The 25,937-nt window shown below is 46.5% G+C and overlaps 1 protein-coding gene and 1 long non-coding RNA gene across 2 annotated transcripts in view; one reads left to right on the top strand and one right to left on the bottom strand.

Annotated features, from left to right (window-relative positions):
* Positions 1–1,841: 1,841 nt before the first annotated feature.
* FGF1 (fibroblast growth factor 1) overlaps positions 1,842–25,937 on the bottom strand; it is a 95,038-nt gene continuing 70,942 nt past the window's right edge. The window contains exons 3-4 of the mRNA XM_077326938.1: positions 6,164–6,267; positions 1,842–4,868 (exon numbers count right to left, since the gene is read on the bottom strand). Coding sequence (XP_077183053.1) covers positions 4,674–4,868; positions 6,164–6,267 — 299 coding nt within the window. The 3' untranslated portion in view covers positions 1,842–4,673. The remainder of the gene's footprint in view (positions 4,869–6,163; positions 6,268–25,937) is intronic.
* Positions 7,028–23,011, top strand: LOC143832466 (uncharacterized). Its single transcript, XR_013229273.1, has 3 exons — positions 7,028–7,080; positions 10,851–11,531; positions 22,267–23,011. It is a non-coding gene; the product is annotated as an uncharacterized LOC143832466 (long non-coding RNA).

A 25,937-nucleotide genomic window follows, 5' to 3' on the forward strand; every position in this document is an offset into this window, starting at 1 on the left:
GCATCTTATCTCTTGAGAAACCTATATGCAGGTCAAGAAGCAACAGTGAAAACCAGGCATGGAATCACTGATTGGTTCAAAATTAAGAAAGGAGTTCAGCAAGGCTGTATACTGTTGCCTTGCCTATTTAACTTGGCATCCGGCCCTCTCAATTCCTGGCAAATAGATGGAGAAGAATGGAGGTAGTGACAGATTTTATTTTCATGGGCTCCAAGATCACTGCAGATGGGGACTGCAGCAAAAAAAATTAAAAGACACTTGTTCCTGGGAGGAAAGCTATGGCAAATCTAGACAGCATCCTAAAAAGCAGAGACATCACCCTGCCAACAAAAGTGCATCTAGTCAAGGCTATGGTCTACTCAATTGCAATCTATGGCTGTGAAAGTTGGACCATAAGGAAGGCTGAGCGTCAAAGAATTGAGGCTTTTGAACTCTGGTGCTGGAGAAGACTCTTGCGAGTCCCTTGGACTGCAAAGCAAACAAACTGGTCAGTCCTAGGGGAGATCAGCCCTGACTGCTCCTTAGAAAGCCAGATCTTGAAGATGAAACTGAAATACTTTGGCCACCTCATGAGAAGGAAGGACTCCCTGGAGAAGAGCCTAATGCTGGGAGCGATTGAGGGTAAAAGAAGGAGGGGACGAAAGAGAATTGATCCTACCATATCACTTGGAACAAGGGTATTTAAGCACATAGTAACATAGTTGACCTGTCTCTGGATGTTGCCCAGAGAAATCTGGAGACTCAAGAAAATCCAGACATACCAGAAATACATGGCCCAAAGCTGTTAAATAGATCAGTGGTCCCCAACCTTTTTATCACCGGGGACCACTCAACGCCAGGGACCACTCACCGGGATCCACTCAACGCCTTTTACTGAGGCCCGGTGGGGGGGGTAGTTTACTCCTCTACTCTCAACCACTGCCCTAGCGCTCTCTGATCGCTATGGTAATGTTTAAACATCCCTTCAAAATAAGATACAGACACACCACAAAAATGAAGTGTGTTGTAAAGGGCTGGGGGGGGGGATGAAGTAAAGGGCCGGGTAGGGGAGAGACAAGGTGTCCTTTGGGGCCCACCTCCAATTAGTCGAAGGACCACATGTGGTCCGCGGCCCACAGGTTGGGGATCACTAAAATAGATGATGACGGTGATATTTTGCCTGATGGGATAAATGATATCAGACTGGATTCAAAGCCCAGATTCCATGGTATTTCCAGGTGGATGCGACTGATGGTCTTTAGTTACTTAATTTTTATCCCACCCTTCCCTAGAGGCAGACACGGTTACCTCCCACCATTTTATCATCACAGCCAATTAAGCAGATTAAGCTGTGAGGGTGGAAGTGCCTGGCCTAAGATCATTTAGTGAGCTTCATGACAAAACAGGATTTCAACTGGGGAGGGGGTAGTCTCAATCAATGCAGTGCTGGAACTTGTTATGTATGTAGCACGTGGGTCTTGCTGCCCGTTGATTTCAGGTAGCCTGTGGCAGGGGTCCCCAACTTCCTTGAGTCTGTGGATATATTTGGAAATCTGATGTAGGGTGGTAGACTCCAGTAAAATGCGGCTGCCAAAGGATGCAAAGCCCACCACCAAATGGCTGCCATAGGAGGTCGAGCCTACCACCGAATGTCAGAGAGAGATATCATGCATAATTCTAATAGTGAGTACGCAGGATTTTAGGTAAAAGGTCTGTTTAACAGGACTCCTTTTAAAATGAACACATTGTTTTAAATGTTTTCTTATACCCAGGTTACCTAGGAGCAGCAGCAGCAATAAAGGTAAAGGGATCCCCCGTGCAAGCACTGAGTCATGTCTGACCTTTGGGGTGACGCCCTCTAGCGTTTTCATGGCAGACTCAATACGGGGTGTTTTGCCAGTGAAAATTCCGACATGGTTTTTTGTTTTTTTGTTGCTTTTATGTCTTTTTTTCGGGGGCTGACCTTCCTCTCTTGTGCTGAGACCAGCCTTTCTTGGTGGGTGTTATTTTTGGCCTCGGCTATAGGCCTGGTGGAATAGCTCTCTTTTACAGGCCCTGTGGAACTGATTTAGGCCTCGCAGGGCCGTGATCTCTCCTGGGACCTCATTCTACTAGGCGGGGGTCAGGGCGGAAAAGGCCTCGGTCAAAGCCAACTTCACCTCCTTTAGGCTGGAGACCCTGAGCAGGTGTTGGTCAGCAGATCTTTGTTCAGCTGGCTGAGTTGGTGTAGGAAGGCAAGCAATATCAATACAGTGCAACTAAGTTGTGGATCACATTCTTTAATTTGAATTACAGAATAATACTCTCACTTCTATTATGGACTTTGTGTTTTTCAATATTTGGCCATTTTCATTACTAAAATAAGAGCTGATTTATTTTCCCCTTATTACTATATATAGTACTTTGATAATTTATAGTTAAAATTATTGAACAGTTTAAACAGTATACAACTTTTCCTGATAAGTACATTCACAAGAACCAGAGCAATATTATTTGAAGAAAAGATTATGTTTTTGGTCCTAAAAAGCACATTATTTTTTTTCAAAGGAAAGACCAGCTTCAGTGTCATTGATTATGCTTCCACACGATAAATAAGGATTATGAAAATTATAATAACTCAATACATGTTTCCAAAAGGGAAGCCTTGCTATGTATGGCTGTAGGAGCTGTGTGTGCATGCTATCTATCACTATAATTCACTTGATAGATTCAAATGGGTAGCTGTGTTGGTCTGAAGCAGCAGAACAAATTTAGAGTCCAGTGGCACTTTTAAGATGAACAAAGTTTTATTCAAGGTATGAGCTTTCGTGTGCACACACCTTCCTCAGATACAATGTCATGGAGTGGAAGTAATCAATTCATACATAGGCAAGTATGAAGGTGTGAAACTCCACCCCTACAAGACAGAGGTCCTGTGGCTAGGTAGAAGAGAGCAGGGCCAGGAAGTGCAGGTCTCATGCCTGGACAGTGTGCAATTAACACCTGCGCTAACTGCCAGGAATTTGGGAGTGACCTTTGACACCTCCCTTTCTATGGAGGTTCAGGTCACAAGAGTAGCCCAAACGGCGTTTTCTATCTTTGCCAAGTGCAGCTACTAGTGCCCTACCTGCCCTCTGATCACTTTGCCACAGTGATCCATGCAACTGTCACTTCCAGCTGGTACAAAATGCGGCTGCTAGGGTCCTCACTAAAACGTCATGGAGGGCCCATGCCGGTGCTTCAACATCTGCACTGGTTGCCAGTCTGCTTCCAGGTCAAATTCAAGGTACTGGTATTGACCTTTAAGGCTATACGTTGCCTGGGTCCCACTTACCTGCGGGACTGCTTAGTTGTTTATGTCCCCCGCAGAGCTCTTCATTCTTCAAGTATGAATTTACTGGTTGTCCCAGGCCCCTGGGACATCCGCCTGGCCTTGACCAGGGCCAAGGCTTTTTCGGTCCTGGCCCCAACCTGGTGGAACGAGGTCCTGGAACAGCTAAGGACGCTGCCAGAATCGTCAACTTTTTGCAGGGCCTGCAAAACGGAGCTCTTCTGCCAGGCATATGGTTAAGGCCAAGGTGGAGTCCCGATGTTTCTAACAGAGGATCCCCCTCGATGCCTTTTATATCTGGCCCCAGCAGAAGAAGGTTTGGCCCTCCAGCTGAACAGGGGGGTGGGGAGGGATACTAGTAAGGATGATTATAGGTCATCATCTCTGTCTGTCTGTCTGTCTTGTTGTAAGGAGTGTTTTATGAGCTTTATTGTATTTTTACAGTTTTATCTTGTGTAAACCACCACGAGACCACTGGGAGTGCTCTGGCGGTATAAAAATAATAATAATAAAAAATAAAGGTAAATTAACATACAGCATGATGAAAATGGTTAACAGATACCAGAGATAGATGGGAAGAAACAGCACTTGGGATTTGTTTGTGCTTACTTGCAATTGAATTGCATGAAAAAAATCTTGGATTCAATAAATAGGTCTCCAATTAAGAGAATAATGGGTGACTAGATAGCCAAATGATGACAGGAGTTAGCTGAGGCCTTGCCCTCCTGGCCCCTGCCTGTCCTCTCAAGCATGGAAGAATATTGGAGCATCATCTTCTTTGACGTAGAACATTTGGCTGCAGTGTAGTTTGGAATGGTATATATATGCTTTTCTCTGATCTGTAAACAGAAACAGTTTCCCATTATTCTCTTAATGTACACATTTGCATTTTACTGTGGCCAAATGTTTCCCATAAAATCTCAAGTGAATACAAAAAAATTGCTGTGTCCCCCCACCCCATTTATCTCTGGTACCTGTTAACCATTTTCATTATGCTGTATATTAATTTACTCTCACACTGTACCTACAAGATTGAATTGATTACTTCCATTCCATGACATTGTATCTGAGGAAGTGTGCATCCGCACAAAAGCTCATACCCTGTTGATTTTAAAGGTGCCACTGGACTCTAAATTTGTTATTATATTTCACTTGGTCCATTTTGGAGGTCATATTATGGGATGCATCTGTATTATGTGAGCAGTAGGTGCATATTTTATATAGTTCTCTCTCTCTCTCTCTCTCTCTCTCTCTCTCTCTCTCTCATTCACTTTTTAATGTCCCCCTAGAGTGGCAGAATAAATGGGAAGGAAATGGAAAGGCTACTAGGTAGTTAATCCTATGAGATCCTAAGGGACACACTGTACTTTGTGAGGTCAACTGTCTAATCAGAAGATACTGGCAGAGGAAGGAAAAGTATAGCCTTTTGACCAAAATGTGTCCGTGGTCCCAGTTTACTTTTTCCATCCTTTTTTAAGCCAACAAACCAGTTCTTATCTGCGTGTTTCTTCGATGTATATGTATTATAATGGTTTTCTTCTAGCCTTTCCAGAAACAGACATTCTTCTGTTGGTAATTGCTGGAAAACAAAATAAAGAGGGTTGTGTCTTCATAAAGGGAGACAAATGAAAAAGCTGAGTACTTTGTTACTATGGCTGGATTGTCATCAGTGGCAAAGAAACCTATCAGTGACAACACATAACTGGCAAGGCTGTAGAGCTGCCTATACGTCAGTTGACCAATGTGACAAAACAACCTTTTGGGCCTACCAGTGATAGCCCTGGGGGATTGCTGCTGCCTAATCTTACTCCTTCATTATTAAGACTGCCAGTGTGTTTGCTCACTCTTCTCCCAGCATCCTAAAGTACTGGATGAATACCACATGCAACATATATGATGCCTACTTATCCTAGGGCTAAATTCAGCTCAGGATACCTAATGACATCATCCTCTGTGATTTGACAACCACTGTGATATAAAGGCCCTGAATTACCAGGCGGCACAGGCAGCAGGAAGTCGTGCTGAAAAATGATGCTCTAGCAGTGGCATGACGCAGAAGTGTTGCGCCACAGAGGCCAGGGAGGCCTATATAAGGTGCCATGTGCACAGGCCAGGCCTCTTTTGCCTATTGCTGCAGCCAGACAGCTTCCCACCCACCCTGTGTTATGGCTATTGTTCCGTTTGGTTTTGTTATGCTTACTCTGTTCATCACAGCTGGTGGGTTAGCATAGGGAGGAGCCTATTTCTGAGGGGAGCCCAGCCTGTGTCCCAGACTCCCCAGATCAGGGCCCCCTGTAAGAGGTGGCAGGGTGCGAGCAGGGCCAAGCCCAAGGGGAAGGCACCAGGGGCTCGCACTGCCAGGTGACCTGAAGAAGACCGATGGAGGTGTGTGCCCCCTTCAGTACTTCGGGTGGGACTTCCCTTGCGCAGGATCCTAGCAGCAAGGGGAACCCAGGTTTCTGGCAGGGAAACAGGAAATATTCCCTTGGGGGCTGCTAGGGGAAAAAGGGAGCAAGGTTGGCTGACCACGGGTCTCCTCCTATGCCATGACAACACTCAGTATTTATGTGTTAATAAAGCTGTGGCCATGTTAAGCCAAGCTAAGTATTCGGGTCCTTCTTGGGGCCAGGGATGCCTGCCTGCCAGTCCAATTATTTGTTCTGAGTAAGAAATCCAGTATCTGAAATGTTTTAGGAATGTGGTTTCAAATTATTCTATTTATTTTTCCAGAAATAACCCTGGGCAAAGGGTGGCAATCATGTGACAAAAACAACAAACACCATCTAATTGCTGCTTGTGGGCTATCTGTGCTGCAAGATTTCTGCAAATCTCAAAAACTCCGCATGCCCTTTCCCACAGAAGCCCCATACTTACCGAGCCATACAAAAGCCCATTGTCATCCATAGCCAAGTACTGTCCAGACTCCGTGCTCTTTATGTACACTTCACCCAGATTTTCAGCAGTAAGCAGCAACTGAACTACAAAAAATAATGGCAGGAAAGTAAAAAATGGTTAAAAGGAATAGGATATAATTCTGTTTTTGAAGCTAAGAGAACCTGTCTACCTAAATGGGAAATATACAGGGTACAGTGTGTTAGATGCTCTGAATTATTTAGAGGGAAAACAATTTATAAAAAATGAACAAGAGTTGTTTTTTATACCATGCTTTTCACTACATGAAGGAGTCCTAAATTGGCATACAAACTCCTTTCCCTTTCTCTTCCCACTACAGGTACCCTGTGGGGTAGGTGAGGCTGAAAGAGCTATAAGAGGACTGCTCTGTGACAAGCCCAAGGTCACCCAGCTGAATGCATGTGGAGGAGTGGGGGACCAAACCAGGTTCTCCAGATCAGAGTACATCTCTTAACCACTATACCATGCTGGCTCTCATAAAGCACAAACAACTATGAGTAACCATGAGGATCTCCTTTCCACTACTACTGTCAATGTCTCATATTCTCCCCTTCTCTGCTACCTTCTAGGAATGGACAATTTGGCTTGAAGAAGAAGAAGAAGAAGAGTTGGTTCTTATATGCCGTTTTTCCCTACCCGAAGGAGGCTCAAAGTGGCTTACAGTCGCCTTCCCATTCCTCTCCCCACAACAGACACCCTGTGGAGTGGGTGAGGCTGAGAGAGCCCTGATATCACTGCCCGGTCAGAACAGCTTTATCAGTGCCGTGGTGAGCCCAAGGTCACCCAGCCGGATGCATGTGGAGGAGCGCAGAATTGAACCTGGCATGCCTGATTAGAAGTCGGCACTCCTAACCACTACAACAAACTGGCTCTGGCAGGTCAATGCTGAATTGAGTACTTTTCAGGCTTATTCAAGCTGAATCACACATCCCATCAGTTTAAATCAGCTGAATCAGAGAAACCCAAATCAATTTGGGTTTGATTAAGCAGAATCAAGATTCAGCACATTGATCCTAAGGATCAGCTGTTTTCTGGGCTCCTTAAATGCCTCCCCCAGACCCTGTCAAGCCTGCAGAGACCTAGCTCTGAAGCCTGGAAACGGTCAGAGGTGGAGATTTAAATGCCTCCTGCAACCTCTTCCAGGCTGCTTAGATTCCTGTGTCCACAGTCCAGGAAGGGGGAGAAATAGCCCCCTCAGGATCAGCTGTTTGGTGTGCTCTTTAAATGCCTCCCCCAGATATATTCCAGGCTGCAGAAACCTGGCTTTCCACTACCTGGTAAGGGTTGGGGGGAGGGAGAGCTGAGTATAAGCAGCCTTTGGGGGGATCTTAAAATACTGCCCCTACAGACCCCTAAATACTGCCCCTAAAACTGCTGAGAGCCTGTGCTTTGCAGCATCAGAGGGGGTCTGCTGGAAAGAAATTTAAAGGGAAGTGAAGGTCTGCTGGAATGCCTTGATGGCAATCCAGCCTTATAGCAGCAGGTGCTGGCTGTGGGCTATGTGGGGGGGGGGGTTGGCTCAAACCCATCCACAGAGAGAAGCCTTTTCCCAGATCAGCTGGCTGTCAGACTGCATGGGGAGCGGGCAGTTTGGACTGCCCTCCCCCTACACAGCTTAAGCCCACTCAGGGAGAGAAGCCTGTCCCTGGCTGTCAGGCAGTTTTAACTGCCACCCTAACCAACAAACAGTTGATCCCTCTGAGAGAATTCTCTGTGGGATCAGGTGTTTGGCAGGCTATGAATCATTTAGATGGAATCTATTATGCTGCCCTGCCAGGCTGCACCTACTCAGCCGGGTGATTGTGCTGAGGCAGAGAGGTTGACAATGTGCAGAGGAGTCCAGTTTGGGAGGTTGGGAGCCAAAGAAGTCAGCATTTACAGCCAACGGGAGGGGTGGGGAGTCAAGCCGGGCTGGAGTCAAAGCCATAGAGAAAGTCAAAACACAGACCAAATTCAGAAGTGGTCAGTAGCCAAGCTGAAGGTCAAAGATCAGAAAAGGGTAGGAAACCAAGTCAAGGGTTGAAGAGCTGGAATGGGTCAAAGCCAAGCCAAGGGTCGAAGACCTGGAAGTTGGTCAGAAGCAAAGCTGGGGGTTGAAGAACCAGAATGTGATTGAAATGCAACCCTAGGCTTGAAGAGCTGGAGCGTGGTTGCACGCCAACCCAAGAGTCACAGGAACAGAGTTTTTGCTATTGCAAACCGGAACAGGAGTCATTTGGGAAGACGGGCAGAGTAACACATATGTTGTCCCCATGAAGGATGTTGTCTCAAGATCCTTCTGAAATAGCCAGAACTGAGTGGGGCAGGCCTCAGCCAGACAGCCTGCAGCTGAAGTTTATCTTTGTCAGAGGAAGCTGGTCTACCTAGCTCCCATCTACCCTGACAGTGCACTAACAAGCATGCTGATCATCTCACAGCTGTCAGGGTAGATTGTCTATTGTGCCACTGCTGTTTGGGGGCTTCCTGGGGCCTTGACCTGGGGATGCCTGGAGACAGTGGTGCAGATCCTCTGGTGAGTTTTCTGAGCTGGTAGCTGTTTTGCCGAGGGGCTTGACATAGTATGGCTGGGTATCAGCTTGGCTGGGCCCAGACTGCTCATCTATCCAGGGATGAATGGCCTGATCTCCCAGTGATCTCCTGGTAACTCCAGGAGAGTATCAGGATTGATCAGAGCACCTGGCTCAGTGCCCTCTGGTGCCGGTACTGAGGTTGCATTTAAGGGGACATTGTCCCTTTAAAAGCATACATGCCTGAAATGATTTGACTGTACTCCAAATACCAGTACCAATACTAGGGTTTGGATAATTCAGGTATAGCTGAGTAATTTGCTGCCAAATCTAAACTGCACGGACTTTTTCTTCAGTGTAACTCTCACTTCATTTTTGACTCTCCCTTTCGGCTCCCTGATCACTGCCTGAACACAGGGATTTTTTTTTGGGGGGGGGAGGGGGTGTTTGCACGATCTGTGCATCTCTTAGGTGGTTACCCCCCAATTTAGTTTTCTGTTAACAAGAAATTCTGATTTTCTATTTTTCTGCAAACAAAGGATTCCCTATGTATCTCCTTGTCTCCACACAAGTATCTCCACACCTCTCACATATAATTGTATAGAAACAATTGTATAGAATCAGTTATTATTGCACGGTTATTCAAATGTTTTATAGACTGTTCCATGTATTGTTCTTATGTTATTATGTAAACCGCCCTGAGCCCCCGTGGAGGGTGGTATATACATATAATAATCTTTAAACCGCCCGTGGCGCCACGGGCGCCACGGACTAAATAAATGGTTAAGGGCTGCCGAGGTGGGATTTGTCCGTGATGAGGAAGGGTCCGGATTGGACCCTTCCTCACGACAGACAATCGGAGGGACCAATCGGCAGGCGCGAAGTGCCTGCCGATTGGTCCCTCCGATTCCCAGCCTCAGCAACTGCGAGCCGCGCGGAGGAGCCCCCGGCAGTCCCCCAAGGGAGCCCCTGGCAGTCGAGCGGAGCGCGGCTGCTGGGGGCTCCCTGCCAGGCCACCCGAGGGAGCCCCTGGCAGTCGCGCGAAGCGCAGCTGCCGGGGGCTCCCTGCCTGGCGGCCTGACGCGGCGAGAGGCGCGACGCGGCAAGAGGCGCGATGCAGCGAGAGGCGCGACGCAGCGAGAGGCGCGATGCGCCTCTCGCTGCGTCAGGCCGCCGCTGCTGAAGAACGCCGTCCAAGGCGAAGCGCGGCTGCCGGGGCCTCCCTGCATCGGACCGCCGCCGCTGAAGAACGCCGCCCAGGGCAGCCACCGCCCCATCGGACCGCCGCCGCAGCCGGAAGAACGCCGCCGAGGGAGCCCCCACCCACAGTGAGTCCCTAGCGCCCGCTGCATTTAGCTGCAGCGGGCTTGATTACTAGTAAAATAAATAAATAAATAAATAAAAACTGTGTTAGTTTTTTGTGTCACAGTTCTCTTACATTGACAAAATGCCGTTTGGGAAAGGAAACAATTTTAGAGATCAGCTGTTTTCCTTTCTTTTCCACAGATTCATAAAATTTCACTGTCCGAGGGGATCATTACATCGTTTGGTCTGACTCCCTGCACATATCTGGAATCCAGCTTTAACCAGTCACCTACATATAATTTTACCAGCAGGTTAAGCCAAAAGAGGGGAGGGAGTCAAAGAATACATAATATGCCAAGAAAAAAGTCAGGAGGGGGAATGTGCTACCATTCCCAGTAGCAATTCAGAAACTGACACTCAAATGACTCAATAAGATGAACCATTCTTCTGGTGTTGAAGAACTTGAAAACTCTCCAGAATTAATTAGGTCATGTGGAAACAGAGCTAAGCAGATGTACAAGGTGTAGCCAGCAACAGTTACTAAATTCAGTCATTGCTTTCTGCAGGAGAGGGGACCAGAGATTCTCAGTCCACATCATACAGTGTTTGTTTGTGTTTTAATTGCTTTGACCTGACAAAAGATGACAAAATCCTCACATGACTTTGTCTCTGGAAGACACAGGCTACCAACTTAGCTCCTCTCCTTCAATTAGACACTCTTTAGAGAATGCTGTGTAATTTGCAGATGGGCTTAGACTTTCAGTCATTTGTGGCTGCTTTGTTCTCTGAGCTCTGAGTTTTGGCATTTGAGCAACTCTTGAATCTTCTTTTCACAGGTCTCTAAATACTGCTGCCAAATAGATTGGGGAATGGAGGAACAGAGGAAGTGCAGAGGCTGCCTTCTTAGCGCAAGGGACCAAAAAGAGCCAGCACTAATTTCAAAGAAGCAAGGCTAGTATGTTTCTCTTGTGGCATTTCAAAAGAAGGAAGAACACAGTGCTGTTCTACCAAAGAACATGGCAGCTTATGAGGAGGCAGCATCTGAGTGCTCCATCCTAGAGTTCCAAAATTGAGGGTTCATGCCCTCTATTTTATGGACTTGCTTGAAAGTAACAACTGGCATCTTGTTGGTGGAAGCTGGAGATGTGTCCCAGATTGTACCACGAGGGAACAATGAGAGCGGAGGCCAGGGAAGGAAGCTGCCCCCCAACATTGAAACATAAATAACATCAGTCCCCGGCAATTATATCATCATACCTGGCAAATACCCCCCCCCCCATTTGCGACTCCTTGATGTCTTGGGGGGGGCGGGTAGCAACTCAGCAATGTGACCTTCAGTGGGCCACAGAAAAGAACTCTACACAGGAATGAGAAGAAGGTCATTGGGGAAAAATCTTTGCCCCACATACCCTCTCTCGGGCTGTTGGAGCCTTGGGGAGAACCTGCAGACCTGGCAGAGGTGGCTGCTGCCACCAGGTGACCATCAGCAGTCCGGAGAGGAGAAGGGAGAAATCCGGGTGAGCTCAATGTGGTGACAGTCCTTTACTCTGTGACAATATTTCATAGGGCAGGGGGCAGACCTGGCATGTGTGACTGAAACCTGGGCACAATAGGATGAAACAGTTGCACTGAAAGATCTTGCTCTGTCTGTATTTTTGGTCCTTCACTGATCCCAGCTCCATGGCAAGGGGGGGGATGATCCTTACCCAGGAGGTCTTCTCCTACAAGACTCTCCCTGCACTATTGATCTTGGGAGTGGAGTGTATCAACATTGAGTGGGGTTTAGTAGACAGCTTGGTCATCTGGTTGGTGTACTGTTCACCCAGCACACCACTGGCTGCCCTGTTGAGCCTCCTGGAGGCAGAGGTGGCCAGGGAGTTGCAGTACCCAAGACTTGTGATTCTGGGGGATTTCAATGTCCATGCTGATTCACCCTCCTCTAGGTCTGGTTCTGACCTGGTGTCGACCATGGTGACACAGGGATTCTAGCAATTTGTTACTGGTCCTATCCACCAGACCGGTCACACTCTCAACTTGATCTTTGGGGCTGGAGTCAAGGTGGATCTGATGGTGACTGATGAGGTCCCATGGTCAGACCACCATGCTCTGAAGGCCAGGCTCAGGGTACTACCTGTTCCCCACTTGGGCAATCGGTGTATTTTAGCCCAGCCATGAAGACTTACAGATCCCATTGGATTCCTGACTGCTCTGTGAGACCTGATGCCTCCTAGTGACTCACTGGCAACACAGTTGGAGGACTGGCTCCTTGGTGTCCTCTCTGCCCTCAACTCAAATGGGCCTGTGGTATATGGTGGAGCTGCATGAGAGGAAGAGGGCTGTGAGATGGCTAGAGTGAGGGTGGAGGTGGACTCACAATGAAGAGGCAAGAGTATCTTAAGAAGAAGGGTTGGTTCATATACGCCACTTTCTTCTACCAGAATCAGTCTCAAAGTGGCTTACATTCACCTTCCCTTTCCTCTCCCCACAACAGACACCCTGTGAGGTAGGTGAGGTTGAGAAAGCCCTGATATTACTGCTTGGTCAGAACAGCTCTATCAGTGCTGTTGTGAGCCCAAGGTCACCCAACAGGCTGTATGTGGGGGAGTGCAGAATCGAACCCAGCTTGCCAGATTAGAAGTCGGCACTCCTAACCGCTACACCAAGCTGGCTCTCTTACCACATGCTTATGAAGGTATATGAGATGGTGGTGAAGGTGGCAAAATGAGAGTTTTCACTGCTGAAATTGCATTTGTGAGCTCTCATGCAGCACATTTATTTAGGGTAGTTTGACCACTTACTTCCCTTGAGGAAGGGTGCCAAAATTCTAGTCAATTGGAATTAGGCTGTGAGGCCTTAGCAAGCTTTTTCACAGCTAAAGTCTTGTCGCTCCACTGGGAACTTCCTGATACAATTGCTACAGAAAGGAAACTGGAGTCCCCTTGGCCATCTTAGGGGGGGGGGGTTACATTTGATGGCTTCAGGCAATTCTCTGGAACTGGACAACTTGGTGGGGTCAGTGAGGGTGACCACTTGCCCTCTTGATCCCTGTTCATCTTGGTTGCTCAAGATGAGCAACCAGCAGATAGGAGGCCCTCTGGGGAATATTCTCAACCTCTCCCTGGCTACTGGGAAGTTTTCAGAGGTGCTGAAGGGGGCAGTGGTCTGTCCCTTGTTAAAGAAACCATCCCTGAACCTGCGAGACCCAGCCAACTGCTGCCCAGTCTTGCATCTTGCGTTTCTGGGTAAGGTAGTTGAGAAGGCTATGGTGGACTGGCGCCTGGCATTCTTGGAGGAAACATTGGTGCTCGACCCATATCAGTCTGGCTTCTGTCCTGGCTATGGGGTAGAGACAGTGCTGGTCACTGATGGACAATCTCCAGTGCCACCTAGATGGGGACTTCTTGACTGCCCTCACGATGTTAGATCTGTCGGCTGTGTTTGATGTGTTCGACCATGAGTTGTTAGCCTGCGGCCTCACTAGGACCAGGATCCAGGGGACAGCCTTACAGTGGCTGTGCTCCTTTCTCCAGAACTGGACACAGTGTGGCAGTGGGGGATGAGTTGTCATGCCCCTATGAACTCCCCTGTGTGGGTCCATAGGAAAGGAAAGCTTTCATAAAAACCATCCATATTCTAGTAAGGCTGTATGTCTTGTTTCTGTTGTCCTACATATTTATTGGGTATAGATTTTTTTTGGCCCTAAACAATACTTCCTTGGAAATAAATCCCACTGAAATTAATAATCCTGCTGGTGAGGTTTGGAGTCCAAAGTGAGATTGGCCAATATAATTAGTCAATTAAAGTTTAAATCCCAAACTAAAATAATCCCACTAGTTTTTTTGTTTGTTTGTTTGTTTTTGTGACCAATAATAAATGAAGGGTTTGGCACTTGAGAGTTTATGGGGCAAGCAGGATGTGGTTTGGACCCTGTGGAGTTGCATGAATGGAAGAAGGAGGTTGGCTACACCAGTGGTCCCCAACCTTTTTTAGGCTGGGGACCGGCAGGGCAACTGCCCTGCCCACGCATTGCGCATGCACGGCCAGGCCGTGCATGCGCACATGCACCATGCGAAGTGCCGCACATGCACGATTTTGGCAGCGCATGGTGCATGCGTGACGCGCTGCCCTGACGCCCATGTGTGACGCGCGGGCGCGGCCCTGATTCCCTCTCCCCCCCCCTCCCACAGTAAAAACCTTCCTGGGCCGCAAGCTTGCGGCCCGGGAATTTTTTTACTGCGCGGGGGGGCGGGGAGAGGGAACCGCAGCCCGGCGCCATGGCCTTCGCGGCCCGCCACTGGGCCGCGGCCCGCAGGTTGCGGACCACTGGGCTACACCACCTTCTCCCATCCTGCTGCTAGCCATAGAAGAAGAAGAGTTGGTTCTTATATGCTGCTTTTTTCTACCAGGAAATGTCTCTAAGCAGCTTACATTTGCCTTCCCTTTCCTCTCCCCACAACAGACACCCTGTGAGGTGGGTGAGGCTGAGAGAGCCCTGATATTACTGCTCAGCCAGAACAGGTCTAACAGGACTATGACTAGCCCAAGGTCACCCAGCTGGCTGCATGTGGAGGAGTGAGGAATCAAACCCAGCTTGCCAGATTAGAAACTGCCACTCTTAACCACTACACCCCGCTAGGTCCCATGAAATCAATTTTCCTGGAATCAGAAGGGGCTCCTTGGAAGAGGGAAAGCAAGGAAGAACTGTAAACATTTCACATGTTGGTTGCTGGCTCCAGCCCTGCAACTCCTTGCTTCCCATCAAGTTCTGCTCCAAAACCAAAGCATCTCTCTCCAGTCACCAATGTCCCTATGTCACTTCTGAGTGACATAGAAGTACATTTTTTTTTCAAGGTTTATTCCCCATTTTTGGGGAGAGGGGGGATTTCTTCTGGTTTCTTAAACCCCTGAAGTGAGGGGAAAGGCAGCAAACTGAGGGATCCCAAGGCCTCAACTGGGGCCTGGCAGCCCTATAGCTTGCATGATGATCTTCCACCCCTCTCTTTCTTGGTTTCCTCACCTGCAAGTACCTGAGAAGAAGTGGGGACTCTGCGTGCGTGTGTGAGGCCTTGCATTTCCCCCTTGCCTGCCCCTTTCTTGTTGTATTTGGGTAGCCACCCCCATTCAAACTTTGCCCCCCCTTTTTTTTTTTGCTATCCACAGTTGGCAGTACAGATAGTGGCTATGTGTATACATGTGAGTTGCTATTTATTTATTTGCTAGAACACTTCACTAGAGCATAGGAGCACTGGTAAATGATATCAAAACATGGCAGTAATATTACATACTAAGAAAAGGGAGAAAACCAAGGCTCAATTGAATAAGCCACATGTTTTATCTTTGCATTCTGTTCCAAGGAATAGACACAAACCAAGTTGGAATTTTGAAGCAGAGGCTTGTCAAGGAACCTTTTGTGTCGTTACCCCCTCCCCATTTTTTGGCCCTTGAGTGTTGAGATTTTTAACTCTTATCCTCCCAGGTGGGAGGGTTTCTGCTTGGGTTTGAGTTCCCTTGTGTGCTACCCTGTGCTGTATCCAAACATACTCAGGTGCACATCCCCAAACTTTTATTAACTCAGTCCAGGTAGGGTTGCCTGGTTCCTGCTGGTTACTGGCAGGGGTGGGGTTAGAGCTGCCAGATCCAGGCTGGGAAGCTCCTGGAGATTTGGAGATGGAGCTTGGGGAGGACAGGGATCTCAGTGGGGTACAATGCCATAAAGGCCAGCATCCAAAGCATCCATTGTCTCCAGAGGAAACTGATCTCTGTAGCATGGAGATGTACTGTAGTTTGGAGATGTACTGTAATCCCCAAGGATCCCCAGGTCCCACCTGGAGGCTTGAGAAAATCCTGTGATAGGCAAACAATAGGAAAAAAATGTAAATTGTAACATAGTTTATTCTGACCCAATAATCTTTACAGAATTACTCCAAATGTGTTCAGACTAGTGAATCCTTCCAAAATAAGCTTTGAATAGCTACCAGTTAAAATTATTTTCAAGAAATATTATTTGCTTCTGAAAACATTTCATTCTGCCAGAAGAGTAGAGCTAGAGACAATCCTTCTCTTCCTGCCTAGAGGGAAGAGGAGCATTCTCTCTGGGTCAGCTCTTTTTGTCACCATAAACAAGAAACCAGTCTGGAACCCCAAGGCCTTTATGACTTTGCAGGGCTTCTCAGATGTTGATCAAGGCATCCTGCATTCCACATAAGGTGAAAAACAATATGAAGGAGATTGGTTTGACATTCTTCCGCCTAGCATCAGAATATATTCCTGAGAGTCGGGGGGGGGGGGGCGGTATGTGCATCCTTAGTGTAGCTGCAAATCAAGACACACCAATAAGAGGGACAGGGCTGAACTAAACCTCCCCTAGATAATTCTGCTTCAATATAACTGGTCTTTGCCATTTTCAGTAGCACTGGGGGCTTGTTGTTGTTGTTAGGTGCGAAGTCGTGTCCGACCCATCGCGACCCCATGGACAATGATCCTCCAGGCCTTCCTGTCCTCTACCATTCCCCAGAGTCCATTTAAGTTTGCTCAGCATTTATTACTTGTCTGTACAAATGTCATTGCACAGATGAGTGCCATAGGTTGTGGAAAGTGAGGGTGCCACCCAAGTTTACTTACGTAGTCAGCTGTAACTAGGGTTATTCCACTGGCACATATCCATTTAAGGAGTTTCCTCTGTAAATATTTTTTCATCAGGATGTCCAAGTTTAATAGCTCATTTACGCTAAGCTCATTTCTGGCATGGGCTCCCAAACACACATCCTTTCAAAAGCTACACTGGCTACACGCAATATGTTTCCAGAGAGCTCCTAATGAAGGAATGATGCCAGGTTCTTTTCATTTCAGTTGGTTGTTTCCTGCCTTGTAGCTGCGCCTGTTCTTATTGTTTCTTGGTCTGTTGGAGGAAAGACTAAAAAAAAAAAAAAAAAAAATCCAGCATGGTTGCAATACAGCTGCATTCCTGGATTGACTATCACAAGATGGGGTGATGGCCAGTAGGTTAGATGGGTTTTTGAAAGGATTAGACAAATTCACATCTGTACACAAGAGCAGGGCCCTTCTTATATCAAACCATGTGGGAGAGGTCAACATGTAACATATAGTTCAGCCTTTCTCAACTTTTTTATCATTGAGAAACCCCTGAAATGTTCTTCAGGTTTCAAGAGACCCCAGAAGTGGTTCAATTGTGCTGAATATAGTTGACAAGCATAGCTGTGTACACACCCACCAGGGGTCCCTCCCCTTCCCACCCCATCCAGGCCCATCATTGGCCATTTTTGGGAGGGGGTGTTGACATGACCTTATATGGTCATATCTCTCAACAAATGTTTAACAAATGTTTAAAATACATAAAAATAATTAAGTCCCACCGATTAAGGAAAACCTCCCAGGGCTGTTAAGAAACCCCGGCGTTTCATAAAACCCTGGTTGAGACTGCCTGATGTAGTCATTGTATGCTTGGCTTGTGAATGACAAGAGTTCTCTGGCTAGGCACTTTTGGAAATAACATTGGAGTAGGTTTGCCAGGCTGAACCTGACAACTGGAGGGAGGGCTGGGAGTAGGGATATGGTGGGTCAGGAGGAACATAATGGTGGTGGCATTGAGAACATAATGATGTCACTTGTGGAGGAAAACCCCCCTGAAAGCAACCGTGATAGCATAAGGAACCAGAGAATTTCCTTCGAGTCCTAGAACTGCCACCATCATTTCCAGTTTCCCCCTGGAAGTGATATTATCATGCTCATGATGCTGGTGAGTTCAGTGTGCTGGAGTCCTTGCCCCGATCATGAGCTTGGCAGCCCTTAGCCTTCATTTAATTCTACAAGAAAGCTCTTAGATTCTTAAGGAAATTCTGATCAGAAGGTCTAAATAGAGATATAAAAGATAGGTTCTATTAGAATTAAATGGTCACAGAACTAATATAAAACCAAAATGTGGCCACACATCTTTTCTGTGGGTGAGGTTCTATAAAAAGTTGAAGAGCCACACATTATTGTCAAGGCCTGGAAGATAAACACTGGACTTTGGATCTGGACTTCTCTCCACTCTTATGAAATAAGTGCTTAATTTTGTTCCTTTCAAGCATAGGTCTACATTCCCACACACAATCCTTAGTGTTGGAATAACCTGAAAATTTCATTTCCTTATGTAGTTTGGGAAATTTCAACAGGTCAATATAACTTTGCTGAGTATTGCCTGAGTCACATGGAAAGATATTTCATGCATAGAGAGCACCAAACAGAGGTGCATCTATGTGGCTGTATTTTCAATTGGTTCATTAGGAAAGTAAGGATAAAATGAGATTTAGAGGGCTCATATAATGATTACTATTTTTATTTATTCAGCTCAGGATGGTGTACCACATACAGCCATTTATAACAGCATCTATAGCCAATAGCAGAATCCATTATTATCATGTTTCCCAGCATTGTTCTCTGTCAGTAGATCTTTTCCAGATTAGGATGTTTCTGTAGGGGGGTGTTTATCAGGGTGGCCCTGTTAGATGTTATGGGGTCATTGGCCCCAAACAAAATAGGCCATTGGTAGGTCCTAATTAAACAGTAGAAAATTAAATATTCATTGTTCAATGCTACTGATCTTATTGCAGTTCCTGTATTCATATTGTATATGTCTTGGCATAGTGTTGGTGTAGTGGTTAGGAGTGCAGACTTCTATGTGCAACCAGCTGGGTGGCCTTGGGCTGGCCACAGCACTGATAAAGCTGTTCTGACCAAGCAGTGATATCAGGGCTTTCTCAGCCTCACCTACCTCACAGGGTGTCTGTTGTAGGGAGAAGAAAGGGAAGGCAAATGTAAGCCACTTTGAGACTCCTTCAGGTAGAGAAAAGTGGCATATAAGAACCAATACTTCTTCTTCTTCTAATTATTGGTTTTCATGTTCCCTGTGAACCAGCCTGAGCCACAAGGGAGAGTGGTATAAAAATGAAATAAACAAACAAACCAGGATGTGGGCCATTCCATAATGCTAAAGAGGAGAGAAGCCATTTTCATTACACTGCATATGCACTTGTATGCACTTGCATATGCACTTGTATATGCAGTGCTCAGACCGCTGTATGATCGGGAGGAAGGACACTTGATCTCCCGCCCCGCCCCCATCTTTCCCAGCTCATTTCCTACCTCCAGAAAACACAAACGGGACTGTTTTTACCTGAGTTGTGAGAAGGCTGGACATGGTAACTGAAGCCTAAAAAGACATTTTGTGTAAATGATTGGCTTAAAAACAAAGTACTCAGACCCCTGTATGATTGGCAGAAGGCTGCTGGATCACTTGCCCCCCCTTCCCCAGCTCATTCCCCACCTCCAGAAAACAGAAAATGGGCTGTGTTTTCCTTGCCTGATCCCAAAAAGACTGTGGACACTTTAAAGAAGATTTTGTTTTATCTTTGATAATGTATTTTACCTTTGTGGTCGCACCACAATGTGGACCACCCCATTTAAAAAAATTACTTGGAGCAGGAAATGGAGAAGGGAGGGTGGGTGCAAGGATGGGACAATGCTACAGAGACTGTTGTGCCTTTCTACCTCCATATGAGCTTGCCTCTGGTTGCTTGCTGGCTGCTCACTGATGGGATGTGCGATTGAGGGTGGTAAATCCAGTTTTGGCGATCTCCCTCATTACTAGTTAAAAATGGCCAAAACTTGACCCAGCTCCTTGACAGCCTCAGGATGCAGGCGACATCATATGGAGAGGATTCTAAAAGCTGCCAATATTCAAAGGCTGTCCAGGGGCAGTTTCCTCATGTGGAAATGGTCAAGCAATTCTCCTTCATACCTTTGTTCTCTGGAATTGTTTTGAGCAGAGGGAGATCCATCTTGGAATTCAACCATGAAACAGCTAAGCTCTATCATGAGCTATAGGAAGCTATGTATTTCTTTGTTTTATTTCCAAGTTCCCCTATCCTGGTAGTCTAGTAAAATACTTTTTAATTTACTGTAATAATATTGCCTTGCCTGGTCTCATCATTTATATATTAACTCTGCTACGTTTAAATTACAATATATCCAACAACTCCCCCCACACTTTCTTTGAACAATAGACTTGCTCTTTCCTACATCACAAATTGTTTTCAAAAGTTTTCTAAGACAGCAAAGGGAGGTCTTTTGGACTTACAAAACTAGCTATGCTCTTCTTTGGATCCCATTGTGTGTGGTATAGGGTGCAGGAATGCTTCCCAATATCATCATTCATCAAGCATCTCCTGCGGCAGCTTGCCTTTTCATTCTTTGCAAACGGCAAGCACTCTTGGACCTTCAGCAGAATTCCCTCCTTGTTTGCTTTCCAGCCTCCCTTGCTTGAACAGGGTTTCAGAAAAAGGTTACATGCCAGTTTACTCTAGGTTAGAGACTTCCTGTCTGTCCTTTGCTATGTTTATTTGGGATGAGATCACCTTCATTCAGTCTACTTTTGAGTGTGTGTAAGTGTGACTGCGTAAATGGCATTTATAACTAAAACACTACCATAAACTGGCTTCAGAAACAAATCAGAAAGCAAAGCTGGGGCAGGGGAGGAAAACCGCATATTTCTGCGGTTTTTCTTAAAAAAAGAAATGCTTTTCTTAGAATCTGGAGCGTGTGTCTGACTTTCAGTACATCCTGCAGCAGGGAGTCCAGCTGTATTCCAGTAAACCTTTAGAAGAGCAGTGTACACACAGAATAGGAAAAGACTCTTTCTGTGAAACCTGTGCCTTTCCTCTGTGTGTTCTGGGCTATAGCAAAGCTCTGTGCATAGATCTTCTGAGAAATCATAAGAATGAAGCTTTCTGTTCCAATATCAGCATCCATCTCACTAACCCCTTTTCTCTTGGCAAGAGATCCCAACAAAACCTTCCACCCATTTTGAAATCATAATATCGTTGGGACCTCTCAGCTTCAAACCTCGTATTCCTTTGCATCCATGTCCCCCTTTTTGACTCTTTCATGTTTCTTTTCCATTTAATGTCTGCATCCTTTGTAATCTGAAGTAGTTGGGATAGATGTTGTGGTAGGAAAAAAATGAGGATCTGGGATGAAAAACCTCTAGTGGATTGGCCATAGGGACATGTGGCCATACAGGCACTGCAAAGATCCTACAGACACCTTCAACAGCATATAGCAGTTTTGTTGGGACTTGCCAGAAAGATCCATTAGGCACAACCTTAGTAGGGTTGACAACCTCCAGGTGGGGCCTGGATATTTCCTGGAATTAAAACAGTTCTCCAGACTACAGACTTGTTAATCTATTATTTATTTATCTAAAACATTTATTTCACTTCTGCTTGAGAAAATGGCTGCTTTGGAAGCTGGACTGTGGCATTATACTCTGCCAAGTCCCCCCCTCCCCTTCCCTATACCCACCTTCCCAGGGTTTAGCCTCAAATTTCCAAGTTTTTTTGAGCCCAGAGTCTGAGGGGAAGGAATATGGTGGTGACTGAGATGTGGTTACCACGTTTGCGACAAATATGTGGTTGACGATATAAAAAGGGGAGAAAGGCTATTATTGTCTTACAGGATTGAGCCTAAAGACCGGATACATCCTTTATGGGTTTACCCTGGTTTCTGTGGATTAGATGTGTGCTGCCTGGAAATTCCACGTTTTGAATTCAATTCCCAGAAAGCGGGAGCCTGAGTTGGATCAGGACCATGGCATATAATTGTCCAGTGTTCCTCCAAAACCATCTTGAAACAGGGCAAATAGCTCCTCAGAGATGTCACAGGTTTGGGGGGTGGGGGTGGAATACAGTTGGGGGAAAGTTTAAGTTCCCTCTCCTCAGATATCATAGTCCTGATCTGAATTGGGCCCCCACACCCCTTAGAATAAGATTCGGTCCACAGGACCCAGGACCAGACACAGGCCCTCAGTAATCAGGCCCTCAGTGCCCATTACCTTCCTGTTTCAACATTGTCCCAAAGTGCAGCACTGGAATCAAGGGGAATCATACACAGAGACGTCTGCCAGGTGGGAGGCATTGTGCTGCACGGCCCCCTGGTTTTTGGCTCAGGGATAGTTGTCCCGTTGTTTCCCAGGACCACCCGGGAAGTCCATGCCCCGCTCTCCCCCTGTGTCCCCAGGGGTTGTATACACGAGGGAGAGCTGAGGGACAGGAAGTCAAAACTGCCTGCAGTTTGTTTTAGGTGTCAATCATTGTCATGTGGTGAAAACTCCCCAAACATCTTCCTGTGTCATTTTGTGATATTTGAGCAACCCCCTTCCAAGTCTGAAATCATTCTGAGATTTTTGTTTTAAAGGGCTGGAATCCCATTAAAGAAGCTCTGCACAACCTTGGGTCAGCGAACAAAGGCACGCCATGTAGGCAAGCTCCATGTACCCCCTCTGCCAACCAACGTGAGCAAGCATTTCCCTCCCTGGAAAGAGGGGGGGACAAACAGAGCTGTATCAACAGAGGCATCACATCAAAATCACAAGATGTCATAGTCCCATTGTATACAGCACTGGTCAGACCACACCTGGAGTACTGTGTGCTGTTCTGGAGGCCTCACTTCAAGAAGGACATCGATAAAATTGAAAGGGTACAGAGGAGAGCGACGAAGATGATCTGGGGCCAAGGGACCAAGCCCTATGAAGATAGGTTGAGGGACTTGGGAATGTTCAGCCTGGAGAAAAGGAGGTTGAGAGGGGACATGATAGCCCTCTTTAAGTATTTGAAAGGTTGTCACTTGGAGGAGGGCAGGATGCTGTTTCTGTTGGCTGCAGAGGAGAGGACACGCAATAATGGGTTTAAACTTCAAGTACAACGATATAGGCTAGATATCAGGAAAAAATCTTTCACAGAGTAGTTCAGCAGTGGAATAGGCTGCCTAAGGAGGTGGTGAGCTCCCCCTCACTGGCAGTCTTCAAGCAAAGGTTGGATACACACTTTTCTTGGATGCTTTAGGATGCTTAGGGCTGATCCTGCGTTGAGCAGGGGGTTGGACTAGATGGCCTGTATGGCCCCTTCCAACTCTATGATTCTATGATTCTATGATTCTATGACTCGGGGAGGGTTTCATTATACTGGAATTGCATTGTAATGCAATTCTAGCCTTATTTTGAAGGGGGAAAGAAAGCTGGGGAAGGTTGTTGGGGGAGTTGAGGATGGAAGTGATGCTTGGGGGGGGGTGCAAGGGTGGGGAAAGCTTGCTGGGGATGGCCTGAGTTTTGCGTGAATGCCTAGCCAAGGCCCAACATACACAGCATTCTAGCCCAGGGCAAAAAAGAGAATGCAGATTTCCTTAAAGCATTACCTTAAAGGGCCAGAGTGCCTGAGTCAGGCCAGGCCTCAGATTGCCCTGGACTGGGCCCAATTCTATCAAGAAGTGGGAATTAGCCCCCCCCCCATACAAACAGGTGAATACAACCTCATGCAGTACTTGGAGAAACTGTGTGTGTGTGTGTGTGTGTGTGTGTGTGTGTGTGTGTGTGTGTGTGTGTAGGGGCGTTGTCTGGTGTCCTCATAGGGATCAGGTCTTCTCCTAGGTTCCAGGATGCTGAGGGGGTTGGGAAAAATATTTATAGGTCGGAATGCAATTATAAACCAACAGTGTTTACTGTAAAGCTACCATATATGCATTAGGATTTTTTCTCCATTAGTGACTACCTCCATGGGTAATTGTGCTATGTATGAACTTTAGACACATATGGTCCCCAAGTAGAATTGTGTTTTAAATACATTTCTGACTGCAAAACAGAGATAGAAAACACAGTAAACGTTTCTTACAGACTTATTTGCCTGATTAGATAATCGGGCAAAGCTAAAGGGAGAAGGGGATCGCATGGGAGATTATTTGCATGGGTGGAACAGGAAGGGGTACATTCATATATGTGATTCCTAAAGACACATAGGCAATTTCTTACAGGCTCAGCAGCATGTGTTAAGCTGTAGTGGAGTTCAGTGGAAGACCAGATTCACAAGGCAGCACATGGGAAAGAAACAATAATGGATCTTTTCCCCTTTGCTTGTTTCTTGATCATTCACTGGCAGAAGCAACTTAGCGGAATGTTGAACTTACCTCAAGCAGTGAATCAAAAGGAAACAGTTGGCTGAAAGGGAAGCATGATGCTGTCCATGATGAAAATAGATGCATGATGCACTCCACTGCATCCTAACTCAGTGCAGCCTGATTCTGGACATGCCATAAATGTCAAAAATCACTGGTCTAACTGAGAAGCTTGAAAAGGCTGTCCTAATGTCTTATATGAGCCTCTTGTGGCGCAGAGTGGTAAGGCAGCCGTCTGAAAGCTTTGCCCATAAGGCTGGGAGTTCAATCCCAGCAGCCGGCTCAAGGTTGACTCAGCCTTCCATCCTTCCGAGGTCGGTAAAATGAGTACCCAGCTTGCTGGGGGGTAAACGGTCATGACTGGGGAAGGCACTGGCAAACCACCCCGTATTGAGTCTGCCATGAAAACGCTAGAGGGCATCACCCCAAGGGTCAGACATGACTCGGTGCTTGCACAGGGGATACCTTTACCTTTTAATGTCTTATACTGTGGGTGTTTCCGCACGACCAATGTTGCCAATTGGTCCCACAAAGCGGAAACGCTATTTTTAAAAGTGCAATCTCGGCGTTACGCATACCTGCTTTTTTAGTGGAATCCAGTAGCGTTTCATTCGTTTCCCACAGGTTTCTGGTCTTGCAAAAATTGCTACACAGGAAGCGATTTTTCCTGTGCTTTGTCCTGCCCCTGGCCATCAGTCAAAGGAACAGCCAATGGGTGGTTGTTATCATGCTCGGGAAAGCCCCTTTCCCTTTAAGAACAGTAAAAAAAAAACAAACACGTGGCAACGAATATGCGTTAATTCGTTGCAACGGAGAGACCTATCTAGCTGGCAGCTAGCATGTGAGCTGGCGATTCATCGTTGCCACACTCCCCCGAGTGAAAAGAAAAATCCCCCCCCCCGCACGGGCGTGATTTTCAGCCGAAAATAAAGGGAACTTGCAAACGGGGCTGTGTTGTTCTTGGGGACTTAGGGGAGCTTTAAAGCACTTCTGTGGAGGGCCTGTAGCCGAAGAAGCCTCGCTGGGTGTATGAAGGCTCGCCGGTTCATTGCTTTCTGCTCGCTCCCAGAAAAAAAATGGCGATCACTTCGCCGGAAGTTCGGAGTAGAGAGCCAGGGGGAGGGACTTTGCTGGAACCGCAACAATGGGAACACACAGGTCTTTTTCGCTAGTGTTGCAGATTGTTTGCAAGAGTGTAGCGCTTTTTGGAGGGTGAATCCACTTTTCCCAATTTCCCTTTAAGTGCTATAACAAATCGCTTTTTGCGGGACTGTTTCAGGAGTGTGGCAGATTGTGTGCGACGTCTTGCGGAACTGCAAATTAGTAGCGTTTACAATTTGCAAGCCTTCTGCTACATTGAAGTCGTGCGGATTGGCCCTGTCAACTGGAGACTAATGGTGTATTCTTTAATATATTTGCTTTAAATACAATATTGGTTACTGAGCATCCTCTCGTCTTCGCACTTCTTTTGCTCCCAGCTCCACAAGCAGGAGATGTCAAACATGTGATATAGAAAGAGTAAGGGAGCATCACCAAGAGATTTAAAATATTGCTACTTATGATGTGGTTGCTACTCTTGCCCTTTTCTCATAGACGCTGACCATCCACCTCTGTTATCTTAAGATCTAAAAGAAAAGATGGCAAGACACACGTCTTTGCAAGACTGATGGCATTTTCCCTGGTATTCTTCCTTTATCGTTCCATGTATATGCAGATGATCTGTGAGGAAATAAAGGCATTCTGCACATGCTCAGAAACGTGCTTTTGTTTAATCTTTCCCATTTTCCAAGGCTTGATGAGGGCAGAGAAAACAGGGTTTGGAATTGACAGAAAGACTGCAAAGCTATGTAAAATTAAGCCATGCACAATTTTTAGGCTGGAATACTTCTGCACAGAATTAGACTGTAAATCTAGGTTGTGCC

Source organism: Paroedura picta, chromosome 3 (genome assembly GCF_049243985.1).
Source record: "Paroedura picta isolate Pp20150507F chromosome 3, Ppicta_v3.0, whole genome shotgun sequence".
NCBI classification, from domain to species: Eukaryota; Metazoa; Chordata; class Lepidosauria; order Squamata; family Gekkonidae; genus Paroedura; species Paroedura picta.